The 26453-nt window shown below is 34.3% G+C and overlaps 1 protein-coding gene across 3 annotated transcripts; it reads left to right on the top strand.

Annotated features, from left to right (window-relative positions):
• The first annotated feature begins 104 nt into the window (after positions 1-104).
• Positions 105-26430, top strand: LOC105224928 (homeobox protein prospero). Of its 3 annotated transcripts, none has more exons than XM_049456486.1 (8): positions 105-291; positions 10425-11697; positions 20186-20991; positions 21066-21164; positions 21239-21343; positions 21426-22502; positions 22689-22757; positions 22824-26430. In XM_049456486.1, the coding sequence occupies exons 2-8, from the start codon at positions 11572-11574 to the stop codon at positions 23827-23829; spliced, it is 3288 nt and encodes a 1095-aa protein (XP_049312443.1). In that variant the 5' UTR covers positions 105-291; positions 10425-11571; the 3' UTR covers positions 23830-26430. The 3 variants fall into 3 exon arrangements, with proteins under 3 accessions (XP_049312443.1, XP_049312446.1, XP_049312444.1); XM_049456487.1 differs by lacking the exon at positions 105-291 and adding an exon at positions 5575-6633; XM_049456489.1 differs by lacking the exon at positions 10425-11697.
• The last annotated feature ends 23 nt before the right edge of the window (positions 26431-26453 follow it).

Genomic DNA, 26453 nt, shown 5'->3' with positions numbered 1-26453 from the left:
TTACACTGATAAGAGTTTAGAAATCAATTGAACACACTATAAAGCTCTCCAGGAAATTGCATTTTGTAGAGCATTAAAATCACTCGCGTTTATGTTCAGTCAGTGCTAGAGTGAATGGAATTGAAAATGCATTAAATTTCACCGTGTTCTGCTCTTCGAGTGTTTATTGTTTACAACTATTCCTCTATGCAGTTTCATAACTTGTAATTTGACAAAGTCGCTGCAAAAACAGCTTGATGAATATTTGTAGCAGTGTTACATTATTAAAAGTGCTATAAATCACAGTAGCAAGTAAGTTTGAATTGTTTAAAAGACCTGCTTAAAGAGCGATAAAACAACCAAACGATAGGTCTAATAGTTACTAATTGTGTTAAATAGGTACGCACCTTTGTTTATTCAATAAAAGCGTTTGAATGTTTTGACGTTTTAATGTGCATACCTATAGATTCATTATTTCGCAAGAATTTACTTTTGGTATGTAAATATATGTAGTACATATGTATGTACGTACGTTTTTATAATTAGAATATTTGCACTTGTTGTGTTTTTGTTGTTGTTTTGTTTTAAAGCAATCGGGAAAAATATATTGATTAATAGTGGACACATATATAAACATATTCGTGTAATTATAATCTGAGAGATTTATATCAGTACATACTTACATACATACATATACTTATTAGCATAAATTTCTAAACGCTTTCCATTTTGTAAGTTAATAAAATTAGCATAATTGTTTCGTTACAAAAAAAGTTTTAATTGACAATACTTCTATGGCTTCCAGAATACTTGTATAAATAAAAGTTCTTACGGTTATTCTATTATTCAAATATTGGTATATACATACATATGTATGTATGTACATACGTGCATATGCGTAGTTTGTGTAATATTAATACAATTTGTGGTTTTTTATATATATAATCGTTTAAATTAGATGAATATTACAAGCACTTCTTCAAATCGATTTTGTGTTTTTATACCCCAAAATAAACTATTTATTCACTCGTAAATATTGGTACACCTAAAATATCATTACATTTAATTGTTTCTGTGAAGCTTGCCATTATATTGTGATCCCCGAATATTGAAATAAAATTAAAATTAGGTTTTAACAAATTAAAACAATTGGAGTAATATGGGTTGATATATGTACCTATTTTAGATCCCGGAAGTGTAGAGCGTTTTGATAATAACATATTGTATAGCATTTACGAACGCATTCCACAAGATCCACCGGATATAAAGAAGTGTACTTCCTCTGAAATGGCTTCTGACAATGAGTTCTTGAACAGGTCCGATATTTCATTAGGCACAATATGAAAAATATACGTTACTTATGCAATCCTTAACCCAGGATTTCGAGTTTCTAAGCTCTAAATCTCAAAAGTCACCTTACGACGTTACAACAGAATCGTTCGTAACGTATTACAGATGCGATAAAGAGTATCATTTACTCTAAACGGAATAAATATCATCGGCAACTAGTGATTTAAAACAGATTTATTACTTTAATACATTCAAATGTTTTGGTTCAAAAACAAAAATATATTTTTTCAACAAAAAACTAAGCATACATATATTGTAACTCTGCTAGAATTAAACTTTTTCTTTATATAACAAATTTACTTTTACTGGTCTCTATAATGCATGAAACGCACGTATTTTTTTCCTTGAAATTGAAATCAATATAACATCTATGATGACCTCATTTATCCTAAAAATAGAGTCTACAATTACTTCTGCATTAATTCCTAACATCTAGAAAATCAAACTATAAAATAATAACTATTGTGCCAGCTGAGTTTATTGTGTAGAAATATATGATAATTAAATATTTGTGCTTTGTTACAGTGCTAAATGTATATATCTACAAACATAACTAAATTTGTTTTTAAAATCTGATATACCCACCTATGCATAAATATGTAAGTGAAAAATAATACACAAACGAGTATTTATTGTATATGCATACTTTCATATACGGTCGTGTATATGACTATGAAATGATTTCAATGAACTCGTTAATAAGTAACTACTTGGTTTCGTTTATTTGCTTCTCAACTACAATTCCATCTAAAGAAATATGGAGAAGGAAATAAGTAATAAAACGAAAAATCGCACATTTCATAGACTGTTGTGTAGTCAGCAATGTATACGTTGTATACGTACGCTACACAATCGAATTCACAGTCGCAGCAGTAATCTTCATAAATTACTTTCAACGATTTTATGTAATTTACGAATGCTACAAAAATAAACAATTCCACAATTTTTTATCTAAAGCATGCAAACAGAAACTTTGACTTCGGCATCGACAGCGACAGCAGTAAATGCGACGACTTCGTCGAAGCTTGCTACATAAACATATACGTATGTATGTATGTATATTAAATAAAACCCTCTTTGCGAAGAATTAAACGTCTTCAAAAATCAAAACAATTTACGTAGTGCATTTCAGAATACTTATTTTTTATCACGAAAAAGGTTAATCATAAATACGTAAAAATTTTATATAAAAGCATGTATTTAGAAAACAAGCGATGCAAGATTTTACAGAAGTATTAAGTAACACACATAAGCTTGCAAGAGCCAATTCAATAATTTTTTGATAATTGAAATAATGTTTAAATATATATTTTTTTTTATTCCGAAATTGTTAATAAAAAAAAACTTATATTAAAATTTCAAGTCGCAAACCCCGCATTGAAAAATAAATAAATACTATTCATGTAAAATAAATAAATACTAGAGAAGTAGTCGGAAAATTTACTTACTTCTAATCGTGTTTTTGTGTTCAAAAACTGAATAAAAATTTTTTGTGCTTTGTTGATTGAATAAAAAAATTTAAAAATGCATTTAAAACTATTAAAAACTATTGAAATTTAAATAAATTTAAAATTTTGACAATTGCCAAAACTAGTTAAAAACCTTTCATATTGATTTACTAGTATTTTATATATTATTTTTGATTTACTTTCATAACAATAAAATATCATATTCAATCAATATTACATATTTACTTTCATTAGATATTTGTGTAATGAACGGTATTTTGCTGTTATGAAGTTCTGGATCTCTTTAAATAGTCGCACCCATACATAAAAATACAGATCGTTTTCAAGAAGTGTTTTGTTTATATCTTATGCATTAAAACTAACCAAACCTTTTCAGTAAAATACTGTTCTCACGGCAGTACGGTCAACGTAACCGCAACGCAGCCGTATTCTTATCAGGCTAAAGGCTATCAACACGGTAGCATTCTACAAAACTATTTGAGGAATGTTTTTAACCGCTACAAAAAACAGTAAATTACTTTTGTAAAAAATTATCATTAAAATGGCATTTCAAATATTTTGATATTGATGGGGTTTTTTTCATGGGGCTTTCAGTGGAAACATAACGAAAGGTTATGCGTTTTTAGTAGCCAGCTACATAATACCAATAATTATATTTTTAGATACCAAATTGAATAAATATTGACTCAAATAAAACCCACAAGAGTGTTTCAGATTTGACAATATTTGTATGTCATCATGCGATTTGCATTGTTATCTCGTTGTCTCTAGTTTTGTAAATGACAATATCTAACTTTCATAAATCTTAACTAAAACAGTCGATATGTGACGAGTTGATAACCTCCCATTTTGGAGTCATTTAAAAACAGGCTCAGAAGAAAATACACAAGAAATAACGCACATCTCACGCACACCAGTGCGCTCTAGTGAAAAATAAGATTATGTGGAAAAATGAGTACAAACGAACCTGAAACGAAACGAAATTTGAAAAGAAAATATTTGTATTTTATAAATTGTCTTTGTTGTTTGAATTTACTTTTTTATTGCCTACATACATACATACATATTTATACGCATTTTAAAGTAGAAATAGCTAGCGAACGACTAGTTGAGAATGCAAGCTAACCAAGGGAACAAAGACGAGCTTAAAACGACTACGCGTCGTTAGAAGCTTATGGTGTGTGCAAGAAGATCCAGTCAAATGCCGGGATAGGCTGAAGCTGAGATAGACGGCAGGCAGTAAAGCAAATAAGTGAGCAAGTACTTTGGTGAAAATTCCTTAACTCGATGTTATTCGCGCTTGTGTTGTACGCGTTGTATACGCCGAGCTATCGCTTAGATGCTTTTGTATGCGATTGTTATTAGTTGAAGACATCTAAGTTAAGACAGTATAATGTCTTTGGCCCGGCTATGTTACCTGCAATAACTCGTATTGAATTTGTATGAGTAGATTAATTTGGTTCCATGCGGTTCGTTTACATTCGTTGCTGTTCGCCGTTTGTTGGTTTGCTTATGTGGCTCTTCCAGGCGATGGAATCAACCAACAAAGTGGTTAGTTAGATTCGCCCCGCTTGGGATAACGAGTAACTCTGGTTTAATTTATAATGCACATTTCTATATGAATTCACCTAGGTCAAGGCAGAGATGCCATTATTATATTATTTGTTTTTGCATGGAATTTTTTTATTGAAATGGAGTAAGATTTAAATTGAAATAATACAAAATGTTACTGTTATCTTCCTAATAGCATGCTGTTGTTTTTAAAGTAAATTTAATTTTCAAAATAATTTTATCAACATGCTTTGTCTGATAAGCAGGCTGGCAAACAAAATTATTTACTGCACAAATTCAGCTGAATTTACTTTGTTGATATCATAAAACTATTTTGAGCACAAAATCTAAATTGAAAAGTAAAAATTCACAGTCATACATAATAAATATCTACGTACATACAGATACATGTCTGTTTGTATATATGTATGTATGTATAATATGTACTTGCTTTATAGCACTTCAAAATATACATTTTATAAAAAATTATCGTAAATATTTTCTAATCAGTCAATATTTATTGATATTTCGGAACATGTGACTCACAAATTTGTAGATATAAAAATTATAGTTCACTATGTATGTGGCCATACATTCGATTTACCTCAGTATACACGTTTATTCGTAACTACAAGTATAAGTTGTCTTGTTAGACAAAATATCGGTCATTAAATTTTGCTTGCTTACTCAATTGAAATTGAAAATTGATAGTATCAATATGAATTTCAAATACCTAAATATACACATATGTACATATATGTACTATGTGCATATAAATAACTATGTTTGTGTTTGTATACATACATATATATGTAAATACCATATGGGGCCACATTAATATAATACATGGCTAGCAAGTCATTTTTATTAGTACGTGAATACATTTATTTATTATTTGCATATGTATAGTTAAAATATGTTTACCTGCAAAAATAGTTTAGATTGTGTGTAGAAATATGTATTCAACTCAAATTTATGGTTAACAATCATCTTGAAGATTTAAAGTAAAAATAATTTATCAACTCATCTTGCCCCATCACAACAATATTTATTTAGTATGATATTGAATAAACGATAGACCAATATTTAAAGTGTATATTTACATAATAAAGCTTCTTTCCATATAGTGTTAAAACTTTGTTGTGTGGTTATGAATTTTTTCGTAAAAAATTATGTTAAATCACACTCTATTGGAACTTTTATATATGTATGTGTATGTACATATTTTTTTAGAGTTCTACTTTTGTTAACAATTACAATAATATTTCAGGGAGCTTAACTAATATTTGAAGATTTCAAATTTGTTTATCCAGAACTGATAAAAAACTTTTTAAAAGGCACACTTCCTTATATCTCAGAAATATTGCTTAAGGGACCAACAATCTGAACGGGTCATACTAATTTTTTTATTACGTATGTGTATAATAGACCACCCGCAAAACTCTTTTAAATACATAAAAATATTTGAAATAATGTTCTCGCTCATCCGCATGTTTGAGAAACATCAAATAACATCTTCATCGAAATTTGAAAAGTTACCTATGCCATAATCAATTCGTAGCAGCTCGTAAAGTTAAATTCTTCTCCGCTTCGTCGTCTTCTACTAACACCAGCACGTAGCGAATCGGAAACTTTCAATTTAACCAAAAAAAGTCATAACTTTTTAATTTTATGCTAGCCAATAACAATAACCTACAGCTAGCTCATACACCTCATCAATTCATTGTTCAGTGTTTGACCTTTTTTTTTGTGTCTACCTAAAAATAATTCACGTTCTGTGCCTAAACAGTAATTTGATTATCCCAAATTACCATTTTAATTAAGTTTACAAGTTGGCAACAATACGTTGGCTAAGGTTAATACACTGCGTTGGATTTTAGCTGAATTCTAGCTCGCTGCTCCAGAACGACGACCAAGCTGAAACGCAACCATTTATTTCGACATCTAAGTAATTTTAGTTAGTTTCATTTGCCGAGGCGAATGTACGACGTTTATTTTGGACGGGCAAACGGAACGGCATGAATTTCTAAAGAATTCAAAGCGGAAGAAGGAAAATGTCTCATGGCATTACAATTAAAGCAATCACACAGAGAGGGAGAGAGTTAAGGAGAGCGCGAGCGCTCAAACGCCTAAAAGAGAGTTAATGAGTGCGGTGTTTATTTAATAATAATAAAGACTACCTCTTCATGTGCTGGCATGTGGAGTCAACATATATGGAGCACTGATGCGCTCAGCGTTACAAGCACACATAAATAGAACGTGGTACATTCGGTGAGACCGGCAGGTGAGCGCTTGAGTACGTGTATTGCGGCGTGAAAGAGAACAAGAGAGCCAGTAAATGCGGCTAGCGTCTTGCTGTAATTTCAATTCATTTTCCAATTTATTATGATTTTAGTTTTTCGCATTCCGATTTAATATACTTTTGTACATGCGGATATTACAATTTTCAATGTGTATGCGCGTGTGTGTGTGCTGTAATATTTGTTTATGCTCGTTCGTTTCGTTTCAACTCGTTTCGGTGAGGATTTACGTACGCTTTTATACAAATAGTTAGTTATGTGTGTATGTATGAATTTATTTTAAGTAAACCAGTAGGCAACTTTGAGGCCGTTTGGCTTATGCCTCCGCACAAACATACAGACACACATACAAGTGAGTACAAGCGCTCAGGTGCGCGCGGGAACACTTTAAGGAAGCAATCATAGAGGCTTCTACGGTTGTGTGCAGTGAAACGTATGTACGTGTAAGCGTATATGTGCATGTGTGTGTCTACTTAGAGCAAACAGAGTCATTAAATATTAAAAAGAAAATCATGCGGAGCAGAAAAATTTTGTGTTACTGCTGAGATTGAGGATGTGATTTAGGCGAACGTATGTAGAAGCCTAGCCTCAGCTTGTGTTTTCGGTTGAGTGGGAGGGTAGGAGGTAGGGAGCACATTCACCAACATAGCAGCAGATGTGCACACAAGGAATGAAATAATTTTTTTTCAAGTTCATTAAACATCTATCCATACATACATATATACTTGTTCGCATATTCTAGATAAATATTATCTTGTCGGAATATCTAACTCTTAGTCAGTATATGATATTATTGTGGTAAATAAACTTTAATTTAGATTTTTATCTGTTTATAAATATAAAAAATAAATTAAAACATAATATCTGTATGTACATGTGTATATAACATTCGTTTATATTTAGTCTTGCCAACGAATCTTGTATTTCACCTCGTTCTTAGAAAAACTTTCCATAAAAATAGTTCCGGGTAAAAGTTTTTGCGTTTATATTATTGCACACCATTTATAACGATTTTAGATTCTAAATCATTTTATGTTATCAAAGTTGGCGCAGCTGGCTCCTTAGGCCAAGATCCCTCCTCAGTCCGAAGAATAAGTTGTTAATTTATAAAGTGATACTTAGGCCGATCTGGATGGAGGGCATTGAAATCTGGTGCAGTATAACGAATTAAAATTTAAAAGTAATTCAAGCTATTCACAATAAAGCTCTGCGCATCATAGTGAGAGCACCTTTCTATGTGAGAAACTGTAAAGGAAACAATCGAAGGACTTAGCAGGAAATTATGAATAATTTTATTATAAATAATTTTGTGTGTAATATCTCCATACTACATATTCTAAGGAAGATCTTTCACTTCTTCGGAAATTATATACATACATATTTATGCCAGCGCTTAATCCAATTTTCCCTACACTTATTATAAGCTTCAGCTGGGATGGCCGTCAATGACCTCAGCGAATTTTTTTTCGCCCTTGACTTATTTTTGGAGCGCAATTCGCTAGTATTGTGAAAGGTTACGACGACATATTAATAAATCCACATTTGATAAATGAAGGGTCGTTTTTGTAATAGATTTTTTCTTAAGAGTTTAGTATTGATACGCTTCATACAAACTTCCGACAAGCGCTGACCGCCATTCACAGACGAAGTGCTCGAGTTGCCGGAAAAAACGAGAGTGACTCTTGCGCAGCTCCGTGCTGGATACTGTAGTAGGTTGAATTCCTAATTATCCAGATCCTGAGATCTAATATACATATGTATGTATGTCTTGGGTGCAATGAGTCTCCGCATGACACTGATCACCTCTTTGCATGCCCCTTCTCCCTTTGGCCCGACCCTGTCGAAACAGCACGTTTCTTGGGCCTCCCGTTAGATGATGACAACTTAGCGAATCCTTACCATCCAAATGGGAACTAGGTATCCGCTAAAACAACAACAATCAAAAAATAAGTCGAAATTAAATTTAAATATCATTAAATATTTGTATTTTGGTTCACTTAAGTGAGGAAAAAAAATTATAATTTATTTTTAAAATCTAGTTTCTAATAAAAAATATAATTTCAATATTTTCGAAATTGCTTTATAAAAAAATTTTAAAATCTTTGGTTAATCAGTGAGTACAATGACTCCAAACAGCTTATGATATTGTTGTTGTTATTTTAACACTTTGAGGCTTTAGCGCTATAAATGCCTAGTTAGCTAAATACCTGAAACTCTTCACTGAATCTGATCGTGTGATTCCAATAAAGAGATCTAGCTAATAAAGGAAAGTCGTATTTGTACACACCATAAATACATTCATACATGCAGCCATATATACATAAGTATTTGATTCTAAGCGTAAGCTGCCTGAGATCCGTTTGTCTATAGAAAATCTTGTTTTATATATTCTTCTTTTTTTCTTGTATTATAAGCTATTAGTGCTCGTAATACACAGAAATCAAAGTGAATGCCCTTAGTAGATATGCTTACATACGTACATATGTACGTATGTACATATGTACATATGTATGTACTTATGCGCAAATGTTTCAGTTCAAATTGATGTTTTCTCACAGCACCAATTTTTCAGTCTCTTGACTTATTCGCAACCGCACACAAACATCGCTACACATACATTTTTATGCATATACAAACATATAATAATTCGCCTTATACATACATATGTATGTATGCCGACCTATTCATTCATATGTCAATTTAGTTTCCTTACGTTGCCATTACGATGTCGTATTGCTGATCATAATCATAACGATGATTACGTTTTCATTGCTGTTATTGTTGCTACACACGCACACAATCATATGTATGTTGGTGTGTATGTGTGTTGAGGGGGTGTATGCGGTGCCGACAGCGGGTAGTTGAATTGCTGAATAGGGAACGAAACGAGCACAAATGGAATTTTTAAATTTCTGTATAAATACATAATTGAAATTTTGAAAGCCAACCAAGTAACGAGACCACGAGCAAATGCCGATGGAAACGTTAAAGTTGAAGTCAAAATTGTTTGACTAAAGCGGGCGAGCCAAGTTGTCGTATAACGCACACACACACACACGCGCGCACACAAGCAGACCCATACTACCGCGCATAGTCGCACAAGAAAACGGAATATGGAATATGGAATAATAGCAGCAACAATGAAATATTGTATTATACGAGCAAATAGTAATTGTGTGTACCACATAGTTGAATAGTTAGTTAGCTAGAGCTAGAGCTCGCCACATATACTCACAAACATACATATTTACATACAGGCGTACAGGCATAGCTGCCCGGGCCCGTGTGACTTGACTTCACATACCCGTTCCAATCTATGAATTAAGTATTTGTAAAATTTTCATTACTTCACCACCGTCCCCCGTCGTCGTGCGCCGAAGATACAATGTTTCTACGAATATATGTACGTACATACTATATATAGGTATGTGTGCAAGTAGGTTCCATCCAGCAGTGCTTAAAATACATATTTCTACTATTTGTTGTTTACGTCTTGCCGCTCCACTTTGCTCTCTCTGCGCTCTGGCTTGTTTCTTTGTAATTCTTATTATTATAATGTTGATTTTTGTGTTTTTTTTTTCTTCTACGAATATTATATTTCTTGTTCGTATTTTATTTTCTTTTCCATTTGCCTTTTATAATAGTGGTGTATATATGCTGGTTATTACCGCTGTTGTTGTTGTTGTAGACGTTTCAAAGTATTGTTTGTGTTGTGTTTGTTTTTGTATATTCACGTATATTTATTAAAAAGTTTTCATGTTCTCTACTTTTCCAGTTTTAGAGTCAGAGTCAGAGTCGGCCGGTACGTTGATTGGTTTGGTTCGTTGCGTTTTCGGAATGGTTTGATTATTGGATTGAATTGACTTGGATGGGATTGACTTCAATCGAATTGGCAGTTGATCTAATCGCATCTGATCGCAGTGGATTGCACATTCTAAAATATACCAACATACATACTTATAAATATATTTAGATATAAAAACACACAAACATACAGTTAAAAAGTGCGTGAGCCATCATTTGTTGGCGAAGTGTTTGCAGCCGAAAAGTTATTGCCAATTTGTGTTTGTAGGAAAGTGCAAAGTGTTTAAATAACGTGAAAAACGACGAAAGAACATTTGTGTGTGTGTCAGCATGCAAATATATTTGGTGTAAATCACCTGAAGTGTAATTGAACATTTGAACATCGGCGGCTTATCAAACGCACAGCGCACACACACACATACAAACATATTTACGCAACGCACACGCATACAAACAAACACGCAAGCGGATAAAGGTGGAGGCACACACGCGCCCATCCACCCACCAGCCAGTTTGATAAACGAAGATTTGTGACGTCGTCGGCTGCGCTGTCGTGATTCGTGAATGTGCCACTGCGGAAAGCACTCGCACACACACTCAGGCGCGCTCACGCAAGCAACTCAACCACACACACACACACACGCACAAGTGCTAATGCTCACTGAAATATCTTGGCATTTCGGCGAGAGCAAAAGCAGTCGCGCGTTCGTATGTACTTTGCGAATTCTCCCAGCCTCTTTGAGTTAGTCAGCGAGTGAGTCGTCGACTCTTTGCAATTAGAAGAAGCGTCAAGTAGACACGAAGAAGTGTGGCCGCAAGCAGCTGCCACAAGCGAGCTTCGTTCGTACCTTGCCCACTCATAGTGTGGGTATAGATTTGCAACAGGGCAAACGAGCAACAGTGCAACAGTTTTGGCGAAGTTGTGTCTCCAGTTGCAGCTGCCATCGTCGGTCGTTCGTGCTCCGTGTTCTCGCTGTGTTGCTGTGACTTTGCGACACTTTGTTTGTGCGTGTGTTTTGTTGTTTGTTGTCATCTCCGTACGCCGTACGTAGCCGGCAGGGCGCAACGTGTAAACTGGCGCAAATGCCGCTGCGGTCGTCGCCGCTGCCTGCTGCAAAATGGAAACGAACAGTGTGCAACTTTGCCGCATCTGCATCTCAACGAATGTGGGCTGCACGCAAATGATTTCGATATTTGGCGAAGATTCGCTGTGGCAGAAAATCACCACATTGGCCGATGTTAAGGTATTTCAAATGTAGACATTTTAATTAATTGCCACAGGCATACTTATTTATATAAAATATTGTATGTATGTATGTATGTAAGAATATCAAGTATGGAGTATTTGTGTATGTGTTTATATGTATATGTGTGTTTGTATACATCGTCATCTAACATGCGTTAAAGTTTATCATCAAGAACATCGAAAAAAAGTTATTTATTGGTTACGATTCATTACACCATACTACATACATATGTATGTATATATGTACTTATTTATGTATGTATATAGAAAGTTTAAAGCTTCTGCTATCAGTTATAACCACTTTATAACCAAAATTTAATCTTGTTTCAATATTAACAGTTTCTATTTTATATCGTTTTTCTTCTCTAAAGTTGTGAAAGTGATGTTACGTTATTTCGCATCTTAGGTGACTAGATGTACTGTATATTTATAATATACATACATATATAAAAATATGTATGTATATAAAATTAGTTATAATTAAGTAAATTATATAATACCTTTGTATGTTTAGTATGTTAGGTTTGTTGGTATGATTCAGGTCGCTATGAATTTCATTATGAAATTAATTTTGCTTATAAATCCTTCGTTAAGCACACAAAATATCTGTTTCCTTATATAAATTATATTAATGTATTAGTGAATAGGCTTGTCCGCTCGACAAAATTTTTCAAACCACAAAAATAATCACTTTAACCCATTTAAGTTTTATGTAGTGAGTGTCTTATAGGATGAAATTTCCTACAGGGGATGCCAGCTATCAGCCAGGTGTAAAAATAAATACATGTGTTTGACATTTATGTTTAGTATACTGTGGCTTCATGGGGAGATAGATAAAACCAGCTGAAAGAAGTGATGTACAATTCGTAGGAACAAAAGTTACTATAACCTAAATTTTTGACCTAATAAAAACTTTAATTACTTTAAACTTCATAACAGAACCTTAAGAATACCGATAATATTGCCACCGTTTTAGTTTTTCGTACCTCGCATATTCACTATATTTAAACATCAGAAAAAAATTTTTTTTGTAAGTTTCTATGCCCTAAATAGGTTATATTAAGGGGTTACATGGGTTTCCTCGGGTAAAAAACAGCCTTTTTTCAACAATTTTTTTCTCATATAACAAATGATATATTTTAATAACATTTTTTATTGTTACAAACTTACATATCTGCACTATTAACAAAGAAATTCTGAAATTTTTGAAAAAAAATTTTAAAAGTTAGCCATTGCGATGTCATTTCCGGTGACCCTCGAAAAAAAGATGCCCCCGCGTTGGCAGGATAACTCCTTACAAGATCATCTGTAGTGAAAAAAATTCCTTTAGTTAAAATCTTAACATAGAACTTGGACGAAGGAAAAAATCTGATAATTAGATGAAATTTTCATTGAAAATTTCGCGATTTCTTTTTTCAAATGGTTGCAATCAAAAAACAAAAATCCTTCGTCCAAGCCTTTAAGGATTGTATTTCAAAGACCTGTGTAAATCGACTTCAAAAACGCTTCGAGAAAGACGTGTTTAAAGTGCCTGTAAATATTCTTTTGAAGATTGAAATACATACATACATACATACGTACATATTCTATAAGTACATTATGTGCTTTAAACAATAATATTAAAAATTGAATACAATATTTCGCCTTAGCCGGAAAACACTGTACAGCTACGTACATATTTACTTATGGATACACATTCCTCAAAGTATTTAATATTTTCCGCATTATTATACGAGTATCTACATTTACTTATATTCATAAAAACATACATACATACATATGTACGAAGATAAATATCTTTTGTTGCACGGACACTAACTCGAAATATGCTCTAATAAATCAAGTTTGTGTTCGAACATTAAAAGTTGGGAAGTTTTATTGTACAAATACGTAACGTAACGCATGTACATATGTACTTATGTATACATATACATACATATATTCGTGTGTATGAATGGCATTTTTATAACTTCAAGTTTCTCTGCGCCGATTTTTATTTTCTTTTATTTGTTTGAGAAAGGTTCGTATAACTGTTTATTGTTCACAATGCATAATTCAGCCCAGTACTTGCCCGCTTTAGCTTTTCGCCTTACAAATGTATGTACTTATGTATAATTAAATGTTTACCTAAAAAATTTCTAAATAATTCACCGTACGTTACTTTATTTATGAAACTTAATTTATGTGCACACATACAGTTCGGAACAAAATAATAGTGTCACTTTTTGGAAGTGTAAATTTAATTAAGTTCTCTGGTATATTTTAATGGGAATTGTTGGGTGCTTTTGGGAAATTATTAAATTTCTGCGTTTCTTAAACTTTACGCACATTTAGGAACTTTCTAAACAAAATATAAAAAAATTTCAAAACAAAAATTTTGGAAATTTTATTTTTAAATTAATATTTAGGAACTTTAAAAACAAATTTTCAATTGAAAAAATTTAAATTGAATTGAAGTACGCAAACACGAAAAATTGCTTTTTTAAAACATTTTTTTTTTTTAATTTTTTATAATAAAAATTTTTTATTATTTTTTAATTTTTTTTTTCAATCCGATGGTGGAGAATAAAAATTAAAAATAAATTTGAGATTAATTGTTTTTTCAGTCTGGTATGCGGTGCAATTTTTTTTTTTTAATTTTTAATCCTGTAAAAAAAAATAATTTTTAATTTAATTATTTTTTATATACATACATACATATGTACATATACATTATTCATTTTATTTTATAAATTTTAATATATATATTTTTTTTTAATTTTAATTTAAGACTTTTTTTACATTTTAATTTTACTAATTGTTTTTTATTTATTTATTTCAAAATCTGCTCAACGGGATGACCTTATTTTTTTGTCCATCGCATGTACATACATACATATATGCATTTGTATGCGTATGTGTGAGCACATTCTCCTATTTAAATGAACATTAATATTTATACAGTAAGAAAATACGCGCTTGCGCATCCGCATTAATGCGTACGTGTTCGCCGAAACAAGCAACCATTTAATTCTCGTATAACATTATTCCAATTTCGTTTATGGCTCTTTGTGTGTTTCAGTCTACCCTTTATACGTTCCCCTCATAAAAACTTATATTTCCGAAATGATTTCTAAATTATTTTATTATTCTTTCCAATTAATATTGGACGTAAGTGTGTGAGTGCAAGCGTGTATGTGTGTAAACAAGCGCGGCTTTGTGCGTGTGCAGTGTTTTTATGTACATATGTATATGTGTTGGTAATAAAGGCGGCATATGTATGTAGAAATATGCAGTTATTTAAAAAATTTATATTTCTTTTCATGTATTTTATTGTGTACACAGTTCCTTACACGCTTTCGTACACGAAAAATATACAATAAGATTTTATCGGCATGTATGGGTGTGTGTGCGCATGTATAGCAATAGGAATTCTCGTATTAACGTAATTTGTGGATCGACTGTGTTGCAGACACACAGATATTTATTTGTTCATATCGCATTGTATATAATTTATGCGTTTCAAATTCTTTTACTTGACTCTTGGTGTACATTCTTCATTCGTAGAACCATTTTAGTACATGTATGTATATGTATGTATGTGTGCTTGTTGGTATGCGTGTAAGATACAGATAGATAGTTATTTATTTCGTTTTATTTTATTCGGATTTTTTTAGATACATTCAGGCATACTTGTTTCATTAATATGTTTTTTGTGTGTTCCCACCCCTTTCTTCTGCGTACCATGTGGTTTTCAAACTTTTACGCATTTACATTTTCTTTTCACATTTCGTTTTTTTCGACACACGATATTCTTTTCTCAAATTTCTTCACACTTACAGGTGTTCTATACTCACAACCACACATAAATATATTTTAGTACGTATTTACATACATATGTATGTGTGCATGTATGTAAAGTAGTAAGTTTGTATCATAAATTCATGCGAGTTTCTGTCTGTCGAACATTTCTATAAGTCCATAAGTTTTTATCGTACAAAAAGTATTCGCTGCTTGTCCATGCCCGGCTTAATGTGCTAGTCGTTGGCACTCACCTTTGTTGTTGCCTATTTATATTTAGTGCTCTTGCGGTATATATTTTTTTTCTCTTTATTTCATTTTTATATATTTTTCTTTATTGCATTATTTTTTCTTTTTATTTCGTATTTATTATGGCTCATTTTTTTCAAAATTTACCGTTCAAATTGCTGGTTGTCTTTTATTTGGCTTCATGATGGCAGCATTTTTATGTTGATTTCATAAATTCAACAACTAAATAATACATACAACAAACAATAAAAAAAAACGCTCAACGTTCGACGTTCGCAACACGCTGCCACAACTGTCGTGTGCTTTAATGTGGCTGAACATTCAACGCTCGGCGCTTTGTAAGGCCGAGTTGGGTTGAGTGCTCGGTGAGGTGCGGAGTGGCAAATGAGGAGTAGTATTTCGTATGGAATGAGGTGTGCATATGAAAGTAATGTAATGCACACACACATACATGTGCGCACATTTTTTTATGAGAGGAAATAAATGCATATTTAATAAAGAGTAGTTGCCAGTTAGTCATGTGCAAATGTAAGGAAGTACATATGTATGTGTGTACAATATTCGTATGTTTGTAGATGTTCTATTTAATGAATTTACTTGTTGCCAATAAAATAATGCCGTGCAACGAACTTTATAAAAATCAATCGCACTGCACTCCCCTTCACAACTTTGTTGCTGGTTGCAAGTAGCTTTGTGCATAAAAATAAATTATAATTGCGCTTATAATATGTAATTGTTTAATTTGTATATTAATATTCATACATATGTACATAAGTGCATCTGTGCTGTTTTGGCATAATAAATAGCATAAATCGGCTTGAGGGGTTACTGGGTTTCCTCGTGTAAAAACAGCCTTTTTCAATCATTTTTTTCTGATACAAGAAATTAAATATTTTATTCGAATTTTTTTGTTGTTACAAATATACACTATTAACAAAGAAATTCTGAAAATTTTGGATAAAAATATTTTAAAGTCGGCCATTGCGACGCTATTTCCGGTGACCTCTCAAAAAAATTCCGCGCCCGCGGAGGCAGGATAACTCCTTACAGGCTCATCTAAAGTGAGAAAAATATGTGTTTTAGTTAAAATCTTAACTTAGAACATGGACTAAGGAAAAAAAATGAAAATTGAAAATTTTTACCGAAAAAAATTTTAATTTTATTGTAAATTTCGCGACATTTTCTTCTTTCAAATAGTTGTAATCGAAAAAAATCCTTCGTCCAAGTCTTTAAGAAGTGTATCTCAAAGACGTGTGTAAAATTTCATGAAGATCGATTGAGTAATTCGCGAAAAATCTTGCCAACCTACTTCAAAAAAAAAAAAACAGTTTCGAGAAAAACGAGTTTAAAGACGGCGCACTTAGACTAGCCTAGCCGCGAGCGCACAAGTTCACAAGGCTGTGTCTCCGAAACTATTACACGGATCAACTTGAAAATTTAGGACAATATACTAGAGGTGTTGTAGAATTTAATAAGACAACAAAAAAGACGATTTCTTGAAACCCGTAATTCATTTAATCCCTTAATCTTTTGATTACGGAAGATCCAGCACCGGTAAATGAGGGGCACCGCAAATGTACTTTTTTCCGAGACAAGTTCGAAAATATGCTGCTAGTACCATATTTTTTAATATTTCTTTGTAAAAATTGTATACAAAATTCTTAAAATTCCATACTCTAATGTGTGATTATTTTTAATAAAAATTGTTTACCTGTGTCGTCATAAAAAATTCACCAAAATATGCCCGGTTTTTTTTTAATTAACCTTACCCACTTTCAACCGGCCTAAAAATGGAAGGATGTACATATGTACATATGTAGTATATGTATGTATTTTTTGTAATTTTTAAGCTTAAATTCTTTCCTTCCATACATATGTATGTATGTATGTCATGAATACGTACTTATGTATGTGAAAATGCTTACGACAAATCGAAATGCACGTCTAAACTTAAGTAGACTTAGCCCACTTAATATAATAGATTGCCACAGTTATGTCTATATATTAATATTTCCGACATTCGCTTCTGCATATACCAATTATTTTAAATACATACACACATATACATAAATTTATATGCATATGGTTTAATTTAACTTCTTCTACATTTCTTGTGCTGCTCATGTTTTCCGTTTTAATGAATATGTAGATATGATACATGCACAAACCAAACATAAATACATACATACGTGAATATATGTATACGAATTATGCGCAACGTTGACGACTGGAGCTGCACTTATTTATACTTACGCTGTATAATTTTTTATTCAAACAAACAAATTGTAACTATTTTTTTACACAGAAAATTTTATAAGTATTTGTGCACTACTACAAATACATATGCGCATATACACACATTTGCTTTTTCGTACATTTCGTGTTTTCCGTTCCCGTTAATTTTTTCTTCAAAATATTTATTGTCTAGCTTTTTGCTAAGCTGAATAAATTCAAATTTCCTTTCGGTTAATTATCCATACATGTGTGAGTAATATATGTACATACATACACTTATGAATGTATGTGCATATGTTTAACAATTGAAATTACGTAATTACGTAAAGTATCTGTTGAGTATAAACCGTCGTTTCAAAATTAGCGCACGCCATATTTTTCCAATGGAGAGGGAAAAAATGTTAGGGAGGGTTAAACTGTTCGGTTGCGTCGCTCTTAATTAAATTTCTCTTATTAGAATTTAAGCAATAATAGTTTCATTAAGTTAACCAAATCATTGTTTGAGATTATTATTTCGGTTGCCGATCTTTATACTCGCTCACATTTGGAACAATTTTCCCTAATGTGGAGAGTTGCCATATGTCCTCATACTGTTTTTGAGTTATCTATTGCACATCAAATGAAGAGTATTGGATTTAAATGGCGTCTTATGGGAAATAGGCGTAGTTGCGTCTAATTTTTACACATTTTTAGTTAGTGATTTTGTAGAATACCGTTATTACGAGTATAAACGAGCAGAAGGTAGTTATTACCCGAGAGTAGAATGAAATATCTTTCACTGTTTTTTTATGCAAAAATAAATATGTAAATATGAATGAATTATCAAACAACTACTGAGAAGTTCCTATTTCTACGACATGGTGTCATGTTTTATAATTCGACCTAACCTTCAAAAGCCTCATGTATGAATTTCAGATGTTCAATGGTAATAAAACCGTTATTTTGCGTCATTATGTGACAAGAGGTAAAAATGATTCCATATTTTACTCCGAACTCTGAGCCAAAATAACCTTATGGGGGGCAACACGTGATGACTGAAATCCAAAAAGTGTCAGTCAGCAGATGCTGAACCCAATTTTCGGCGGTTTTCAAGCATAAATCGGCCGATACTGTTGCAATTTCACGTGCAATATTCGTGCGAAGTTCATCTATCGTCGATGGCTGCTGTTGGCATAGACTATAGATTCGACGTAACCCCACAGGAAATAGTCTGATGACGTCAAATCGCACGATCGCGGCGGTCATTTGATTGGGCCACTTCGTGAGATAACACGTTTACCAAACTTGATTTTCAATAAATCGATTGTGACATTCGCTGTATGGCTTGTGGCGCCGTCCTGTTGAAACCACATATTGACCATGTCCATATTATCCACTTCGGGCCAAAAATATTGGGTTATAATTGAGCGGTAGCTACTTATTCCCATTCACAGTAACGTACCGCTCTTGATCATCACGGGAGAAGTACGGCCCAATTACGCCGCCGGCCCATAAACCGTAATTTTTTCGGGTTTTAATGGCGACTCATGGAGTACTGCCTAGACAATAACGCACATTTTGCTTATTGACGAAGCCATTCAGCCAGAAATGAGCCTTATCGCTGAAGATGACTTTTCGATGAAAATTCGTGTGATTTTAAGTTGTTGCTCAGCCCATTTCACGAACTTACGACGATTGTGGTGGTCAAGCGGCTTCATTTCTTGCTTCAATTTGATCTTGTAAGGATGTAGGCTACTACTATCTACTTTTGTAGTGCCCTATTGAAAAACCCTTTACGACAAAGGTAACATCAAAGTTGGAAGATCGCTTTCGATAACAAAAATTTAGCCAACAAATGTTTTTCATGTTGGATTTTTAGTAGAACAAATACATATTTACAGTACACTAACAAATAATCTCATTAAATCAAAAGTAGAACTTGCTATGCTATGCTAATTAGTTCGTATGTTAGTAAGCAAACGATAATTTATACGATTTCTGTAAACATCTGGTTAAGGCTATACCTGCGACTTCTTGGCTTGCGATTTTTGGGATGGCGAAGTCATTATTACTTATTTTCTGCATACATACATAGTACATACATATGTATATATTCATAAATATTTTATAGTTAAGACTTTTGAAGGGACATCTCCGACATAAATTTTCGAGGGTGTTAGATTCGAGAAGTAAATGTTATTTTTGGGATATTTCCCTAACTCACTCTCATACTTTCATTTCAGATCGAAAAAGGCGACACCCTACCGCAACAGGTGTGTGTGACATGTGCCAAAAATGCAATATCCGCATGTCTCTTCAAGAAGAAGTGCGAAGATGCTGACAATTTCTTTCGCCAGCAATTGCTCATACAAAAGTTCGAGAATCGCACGTCGACTGGCAGTAATGCGGCGTCCGCGCAACCGGAAGTCGACTCCACCGATCAAGTGCCCGAAGTGGCCGCTATGGAGAGCTATGGCGGCAGCGACGGCGACGGTGAGGGACCACACGACCAAACGCATGTCAGCGCCAGCGCACACTCGAATGGCTTAATGATCGAAGAGGACGATGGTGAAATAAAGTTTCCGTACGCCAAACCGCCGTTCGACTTTCATTCCATACGACTAATGCACGAGTACATGCAACAGCAGTTGAGTAAGATTAACGGTTCACATAAGAGTGCCGGAGCTGACAATAGCGGCGCGAATTCGGATGCCGCTGCTGATGACGATGAAGAGGATCCACTGCCGCTGATGCCCGAAGTGCAGCTACTAACACCAAACGACGAAGTGGCGGTCGTCGGTGGCGCTAATAACAACAACATACCTGCTTACGGTGGCGTCGAACAGCCGGCGCTGCGCGGCTACCAGTGTCCGGACTGTTTCCAAATTTTCGAAATGAAGCAGATACTCAAGGCGCACATGCAGAGCGTACACGGCACACAGGGACCCGTTTATGAGTGCACGAATTGCAAGAAGACATATTTCTACAAGCGATTCCTCGAGAAGCATGTGCGGCGCGGACGTTGCGTCAAGAAGCGACGCAATCAAACGTTAGTGTTATTGTTGTTAGAGACTGTTGAGGGTAGTCTTGATGAATAATATTGAAAATTTCTCTTTACCTTAGGCGGCCGATGCAGTGCTCCGATTGTCACGTGCTGTTCCCTACTGGACACCATTTGGGCTGGCATAAACGCACAGGTTGTCCGTCGCGGGCCGCAAAAATGTGCGTCAAAATCTATTTTTTGTTTACTTTTAGTTCTTAGATTGACGGCAATAATTCTCTCAATGTGTTTACAGGCCATTACAACAACTGTTGAAGCAGAACATCGTTGAGTACAACAACTTTCCGAAACGTGTTGGCATACGTAAGCCCGAGAATGCGCTCTATCTGCATAATAGGAAGTGAGTAACATCTTTTACTCACTACATACATACATTCAAACTTAAGAGACACATAACCTAAAATTAATTTCCTTTCTTATAGACTTCACATTGCCAATAATAAGCGCAAAGGACGCACTCGTATCAAATTGGATTCGAAGAAAATTGCACTGGCAAAGCAGCTTATACTGCGAGAAGCCACCACTACCGTTATAGCCAACGAGTTGAACATTTCGCGCACCTTTGCTTGGCGTCTTCGCAAGAGTCTGGTGAACGGGGTCAGCCTGCATGAGCGTGTCATCGACAACAATGGCGAGGAGTGCGACGAAACGGCAGCTCAGCCGATGGTAGCTGACAGCACTGAGGAGCTACCACGGTTATACCCCTTAGCACAACCGTTAGATCAGTTCGCGCAAATGCAACGCATGGTGAAGCAGGAGAAGTCCGAGAGCGATGACGAGTCCGAAGAAGGCGAAGGCGGAGAGGAAAGAGATTCTAGGCGTGAAAACGAAGCTGCTGGAGTCGAGCAGCAAGAAAATAACGAAGCACATGCTCGGGCGTTGGAGGTCCCGCGCGAACAGTTGCAACACGAACAGTATGCAGCAGCAGCAGCAGCAGCGGAGAAGCAACAGTTGCAGGCTGAAGAGTCTGCATTGACTGCTAAGCTGATGGAACAACAGTTATTACAATTACAACAACAACAGCAACAGCAAAGTCTTAACAATGCGAATAATGCGGAGGGCGATAACGATAATGATGACGATTCTGACAGTGACTCCGATGATTCGGATGACGATGACGACGACGACGACGATGACGATGATGATGACGACGAAGAAGACGAAGATAACAAAAATGGCGACGACGGTGAAGAGACTGATAATTCTGTAGAGAAAAGCGATGACACTAAGAAGTCGGAACAAGATCAAGCACAAAAATTACAAATGCAACAACGTGAACTAGAACAAAACTATCAGCTCCAACAGCATATTCAACACCCACAAAGTGTAATACAAACAAATGCAGCACTTCCACAAGCGCTAATGGAGGGTGCCGTCGCACCGGGGCTTATAACACCGAAGGACTTGAATGGACTGCGTCAACAGTTGTCAAATCACAGTAAGGAGAGTGTAGCTCAGTCAGTGATCACACAATTTCCGTCCGCAGCCGCCGCCGCCGTGTAAGTATTTAACAAAAAATAGATATGAGTAATTCAAAAATCTATTTGCGTTGGAACATAATTATTGAAGCCAGACTTTGTGGAGGAATTTTGAAATCCCTCTGCTGCCCTCAAGCTTTTTTACTTTGAACCTTTAAGTAAAAGAAATTAGAAACCATCGTAGTTATTATTACCGTTACCTTTCAGGCACCAACTCCCTGTGAATCTATCAATTCGCACCCCGCAAGGCGCGCAGAACAACGAACCGCCAAACAAGTAAGTAAAGTAGCACTTATTTCATCTCGAACATCAACTAAAGACAATAAATTTCCTTTAATCCAGGGAGACTCACACGCCTGCTACCACAGGTCAGACAAAGAAACCGCGTAAACCAAACGTTTTCATTGACGACGAGAAATATGCGATGGCCAAGACGTTGGTCGCACAGAACGCATCCACCATGGAGATAGCACGCGCACTGAATGTCTCACAAATGACCGCTTGGAAGGTACGCGATGCCATTGTCAAAGGATTGCCGTTGTCATATCGCAACAAGAGAGACGGTCGCAGTGCCTCAAATGGGTCGAGTGTTTGTGGCGAAGCGGCTGGCGGCGCTGTTACGGATAGCATTGAGTCACAGATGGCACATCAATTGCTCTTGCAACAGCAGCTGCAACAAGAGCAGCACCGACAGCTACAGATACAACAACAACATCAGCAACAAAAACGTTTACAGCAACAACAGCAAGAGCGCTTGCGTTTACTGCAACGCCAACAGCAACAACTGAAAGAACAACAACATTTGCAGAAGCAACAGCTACAGCAGCAGCAACAGCAGCTACAAGAACAACAACAACTTGCACAACAACAACAGCAATTGCTTGACGGACAACACTACGCCACATCACAACCATCCGCCTCGCCGCCACAATACGAGCAACCGGCCACCAGCACCCCCACCACAGCGCCCGGACCGGTGAAATTCGTACATCCACGACGTCGTTTAAAGGCAGCCGAGCGTGAGCAACGCGACAAGGAGATAACACGTGAGATACTCGAACTCATACGCGAAGACAGCAACATACAGTATTGGAAGGTGTCGGCACGCCTCGCCGAGAAAGGCTTCCCCATTTCACCGTCTTCGGTCTGTCAGAAGCTCAAATCGATGGGCATACATCGGCGCTGGAAGCCCGGCGACAAGCCGCCCATGATGGTGGACATGGATCAGTTGAAGGCGGCAAGTGCCATAGCCGGTAATTTGGTGCCGCCACCAAATGCGGCCGAAGAGGGTTACGAACAGCAGTTCGATATGGGTGGCGCACACTTTCTTAGTGCCTTTACGCGATGAACAAAGCAGTGCCGTGCAAAAAAGTGGAGACTTACGGCGCCTGGTGAGCGTAAGCTCACATATTTATTACAACAATATTCAACCAAGATCAAAGTTAAGAACAAGGAATGCGTATTATATAATATATGCTGTTGCACTTTTATATACATACATACGTATATAGGAACAGTATCTTACGAGTTAATCACATATAATAAGACAGTAGTTGTAATCTAGTTATATAAAGCAGTCACATGCAAGCAAAAAGTATTCAAGTTCTAATTAGTGTTATACAAAGTGACACATTATAGTTAATAACTAAAGTATTTAAGCATAAAGTTTTAAGCAGAAAAGTGTAAAATGTATAACAATGTCTATGCAGAAGCAAAGTTACAGTATTTGCAGGGAAGTTAGTTAAAAGTTCGAACTAAATACTATTTTTTAAGCATTGCCCTGCTGATTTTTGAAAAAACTGTTGTTAGACGCATCATTCCAGTTTAACTTTTGCTTTAAAATTTAGCATACATACATATCCAGATTAAATTAATTACTGAACAAGTATTAAACTTGAAAAAATTTGAGAAAAGTCATGAAATGGCGAAAAAAAAGACAGCTTCCATTTTTATATACACACACATAAATAATTTTTAGTACGCACAAAATGATTTCTTTCTCGCACATAAGCAGCTATATACATACATATATATTTATTTTATGTTTAATACACTATAATATACATTAATATATTTTGAAGTTGTAAGGAGGCATATATGAAAGACTAGCTTGAACAAAATATTAGAAGACTCTAGCACGTAATAGCTATTTATAGACACACAAATACATATAATTTGCTACTTGCATAAGTTGAAAAAGCTATTAAATCAAACCATTTATTTTTTAGTTTAAGTTAAAAGTTTTTGTTGGCAGTATTTCGAGCTACGCGTTTCGAAACCTGCTTAAAAAATTGTTTAGCCTTTTAATAAGCATAAAATCAGAGCCATTAGTTTGCTGAGATACTAAAATAGAATTCATTTTACTTGAACTTGCAACAATTACAACAAATAAATGATTTTTTTCAACAATACAGCTTTTAGTTAGTTTATGGCATATAAAAATGTATGAGACTACAATAACTACAATATATGTACGTATATAGCATAATTATATATTAGTGCACAACTGGATTTTACATTTAATTTTTTTTTTAATTTTATTTTTTTCAATTATAAATTTTTACAATTTTTTTTAAGCTTCTAATCTACAAATCATATTTTTTTCTTAATTTTAATTTTTCCAGTATTTTTTTAAACCAACGCATATGTTTGTGGCAACGCACTGAAATATTCCAAATGAGTTCCTTTGTATTTTTTATTTACTTGCACCGTGCATTGCACCTGTGCAGACATCCGTCCGAGTTTTTGTTTGACACTTAAATGCTGCTGCGCATGTATAGCATTCCGTTAGGCAACCAAAAAGACAAACAAATTGTTATTATTACAAAGGAATTAAATATTTTGCGCAAATTTATTGTGTGTTTTAGAAAAATAAATCATAAAATGTTATGAGAGACAATTGCTCCACATACGAGGCTCCCAAGAAAACATGATGCAACCTATTTGCGGTTATAGACTAAACAAAATGCCTATGGTATTATATACATACATACATAATATGTATTATATTTTAATGTATTAATTTAATTGAACTCATACTGGCTCATTAATAGCAGTAAATTGTTAATAAAAACAATATATCTAAAACGTATGTTACAATACACATACATATATACATACATACATAATGCAGTATATAGTAGCAACAACTAGCAAAAATAGTTATGCAATGTTAATCAGTGAGAAATAAGCCTTAAAGTGCAATTAATGGAAAACACACACACACACTTGAAATCGTGTATGAACATGTCCAATTCATTGAGTCAAACAAATCGTTGAGAAATAATATCGTAAAACTGCAGCTCAGTTGTAACCAAGCTTACAAGCACCTACATACACACACATATAACTTAATAAATAATTGTGTTGAAAAACAAAAGTTTTAGCGAAAGTATTAGTTATAAACATACACATAATATGTATTAAACAGAACAAGAGTATAAAGGCTTATATATAGTGTTAAGCATTAATTGTTAAATATATATATTGAAATGCATACACAATAATACATACATACATACGTGCTGAGAAATATGAAACTTACATATGTATGTACGTAATGAATTTGAGATGAAATTATGCGAAATGCTAACTTGTATGAAATTATTTATTAATGTAAAGCAAAATACCTATATATGCAAAAGTAGATAAACTTATTAATTGCAAAAACGGCAGCCATTTACTAAGAACAACTCACGTTTGCCTCAAACAGCCTTAGCTTTATTTATATTTTTTTACTTAAATTCACTGTATTTTAATGTTTGATTACTACATTCACACAGTATTTAATGATAGAAAAGATTTTTTTTGCTTTGACCATGATACGATTATATAAGCTTTTGTAGGACGCTCAAAAACCATAATTTGCCAAAACTCAGTCGTTTTGCTTAGTTTTTATGTTTCAAAAATAAGTTTTTCAAAGATTTCAGCCATTAAAAATATGTTTTTTGGGGTGATAACTGAATGCGAATA

This window comes from Bactrocera dorsalis, chromosome 4 (genome assembly GCF_023373825.1).
Source record: "Bactrocera dorsalis isolate Fly_Bdor chromosome 4, ASM2337382v1, whole genome shotgun sequence".
NCBI classification, from domain to species: Eukaryota; Metazoa; Arthropoda; class Insecta; order Diptera; family Tephritidae; genus Bactrocera; species Bactrocera dorsalis.
The sequence above is the reverse complement of the archived record's forward strand: the minus strand, read 5'-3'. Positions and strand labels throughout refer to the sequence as shown.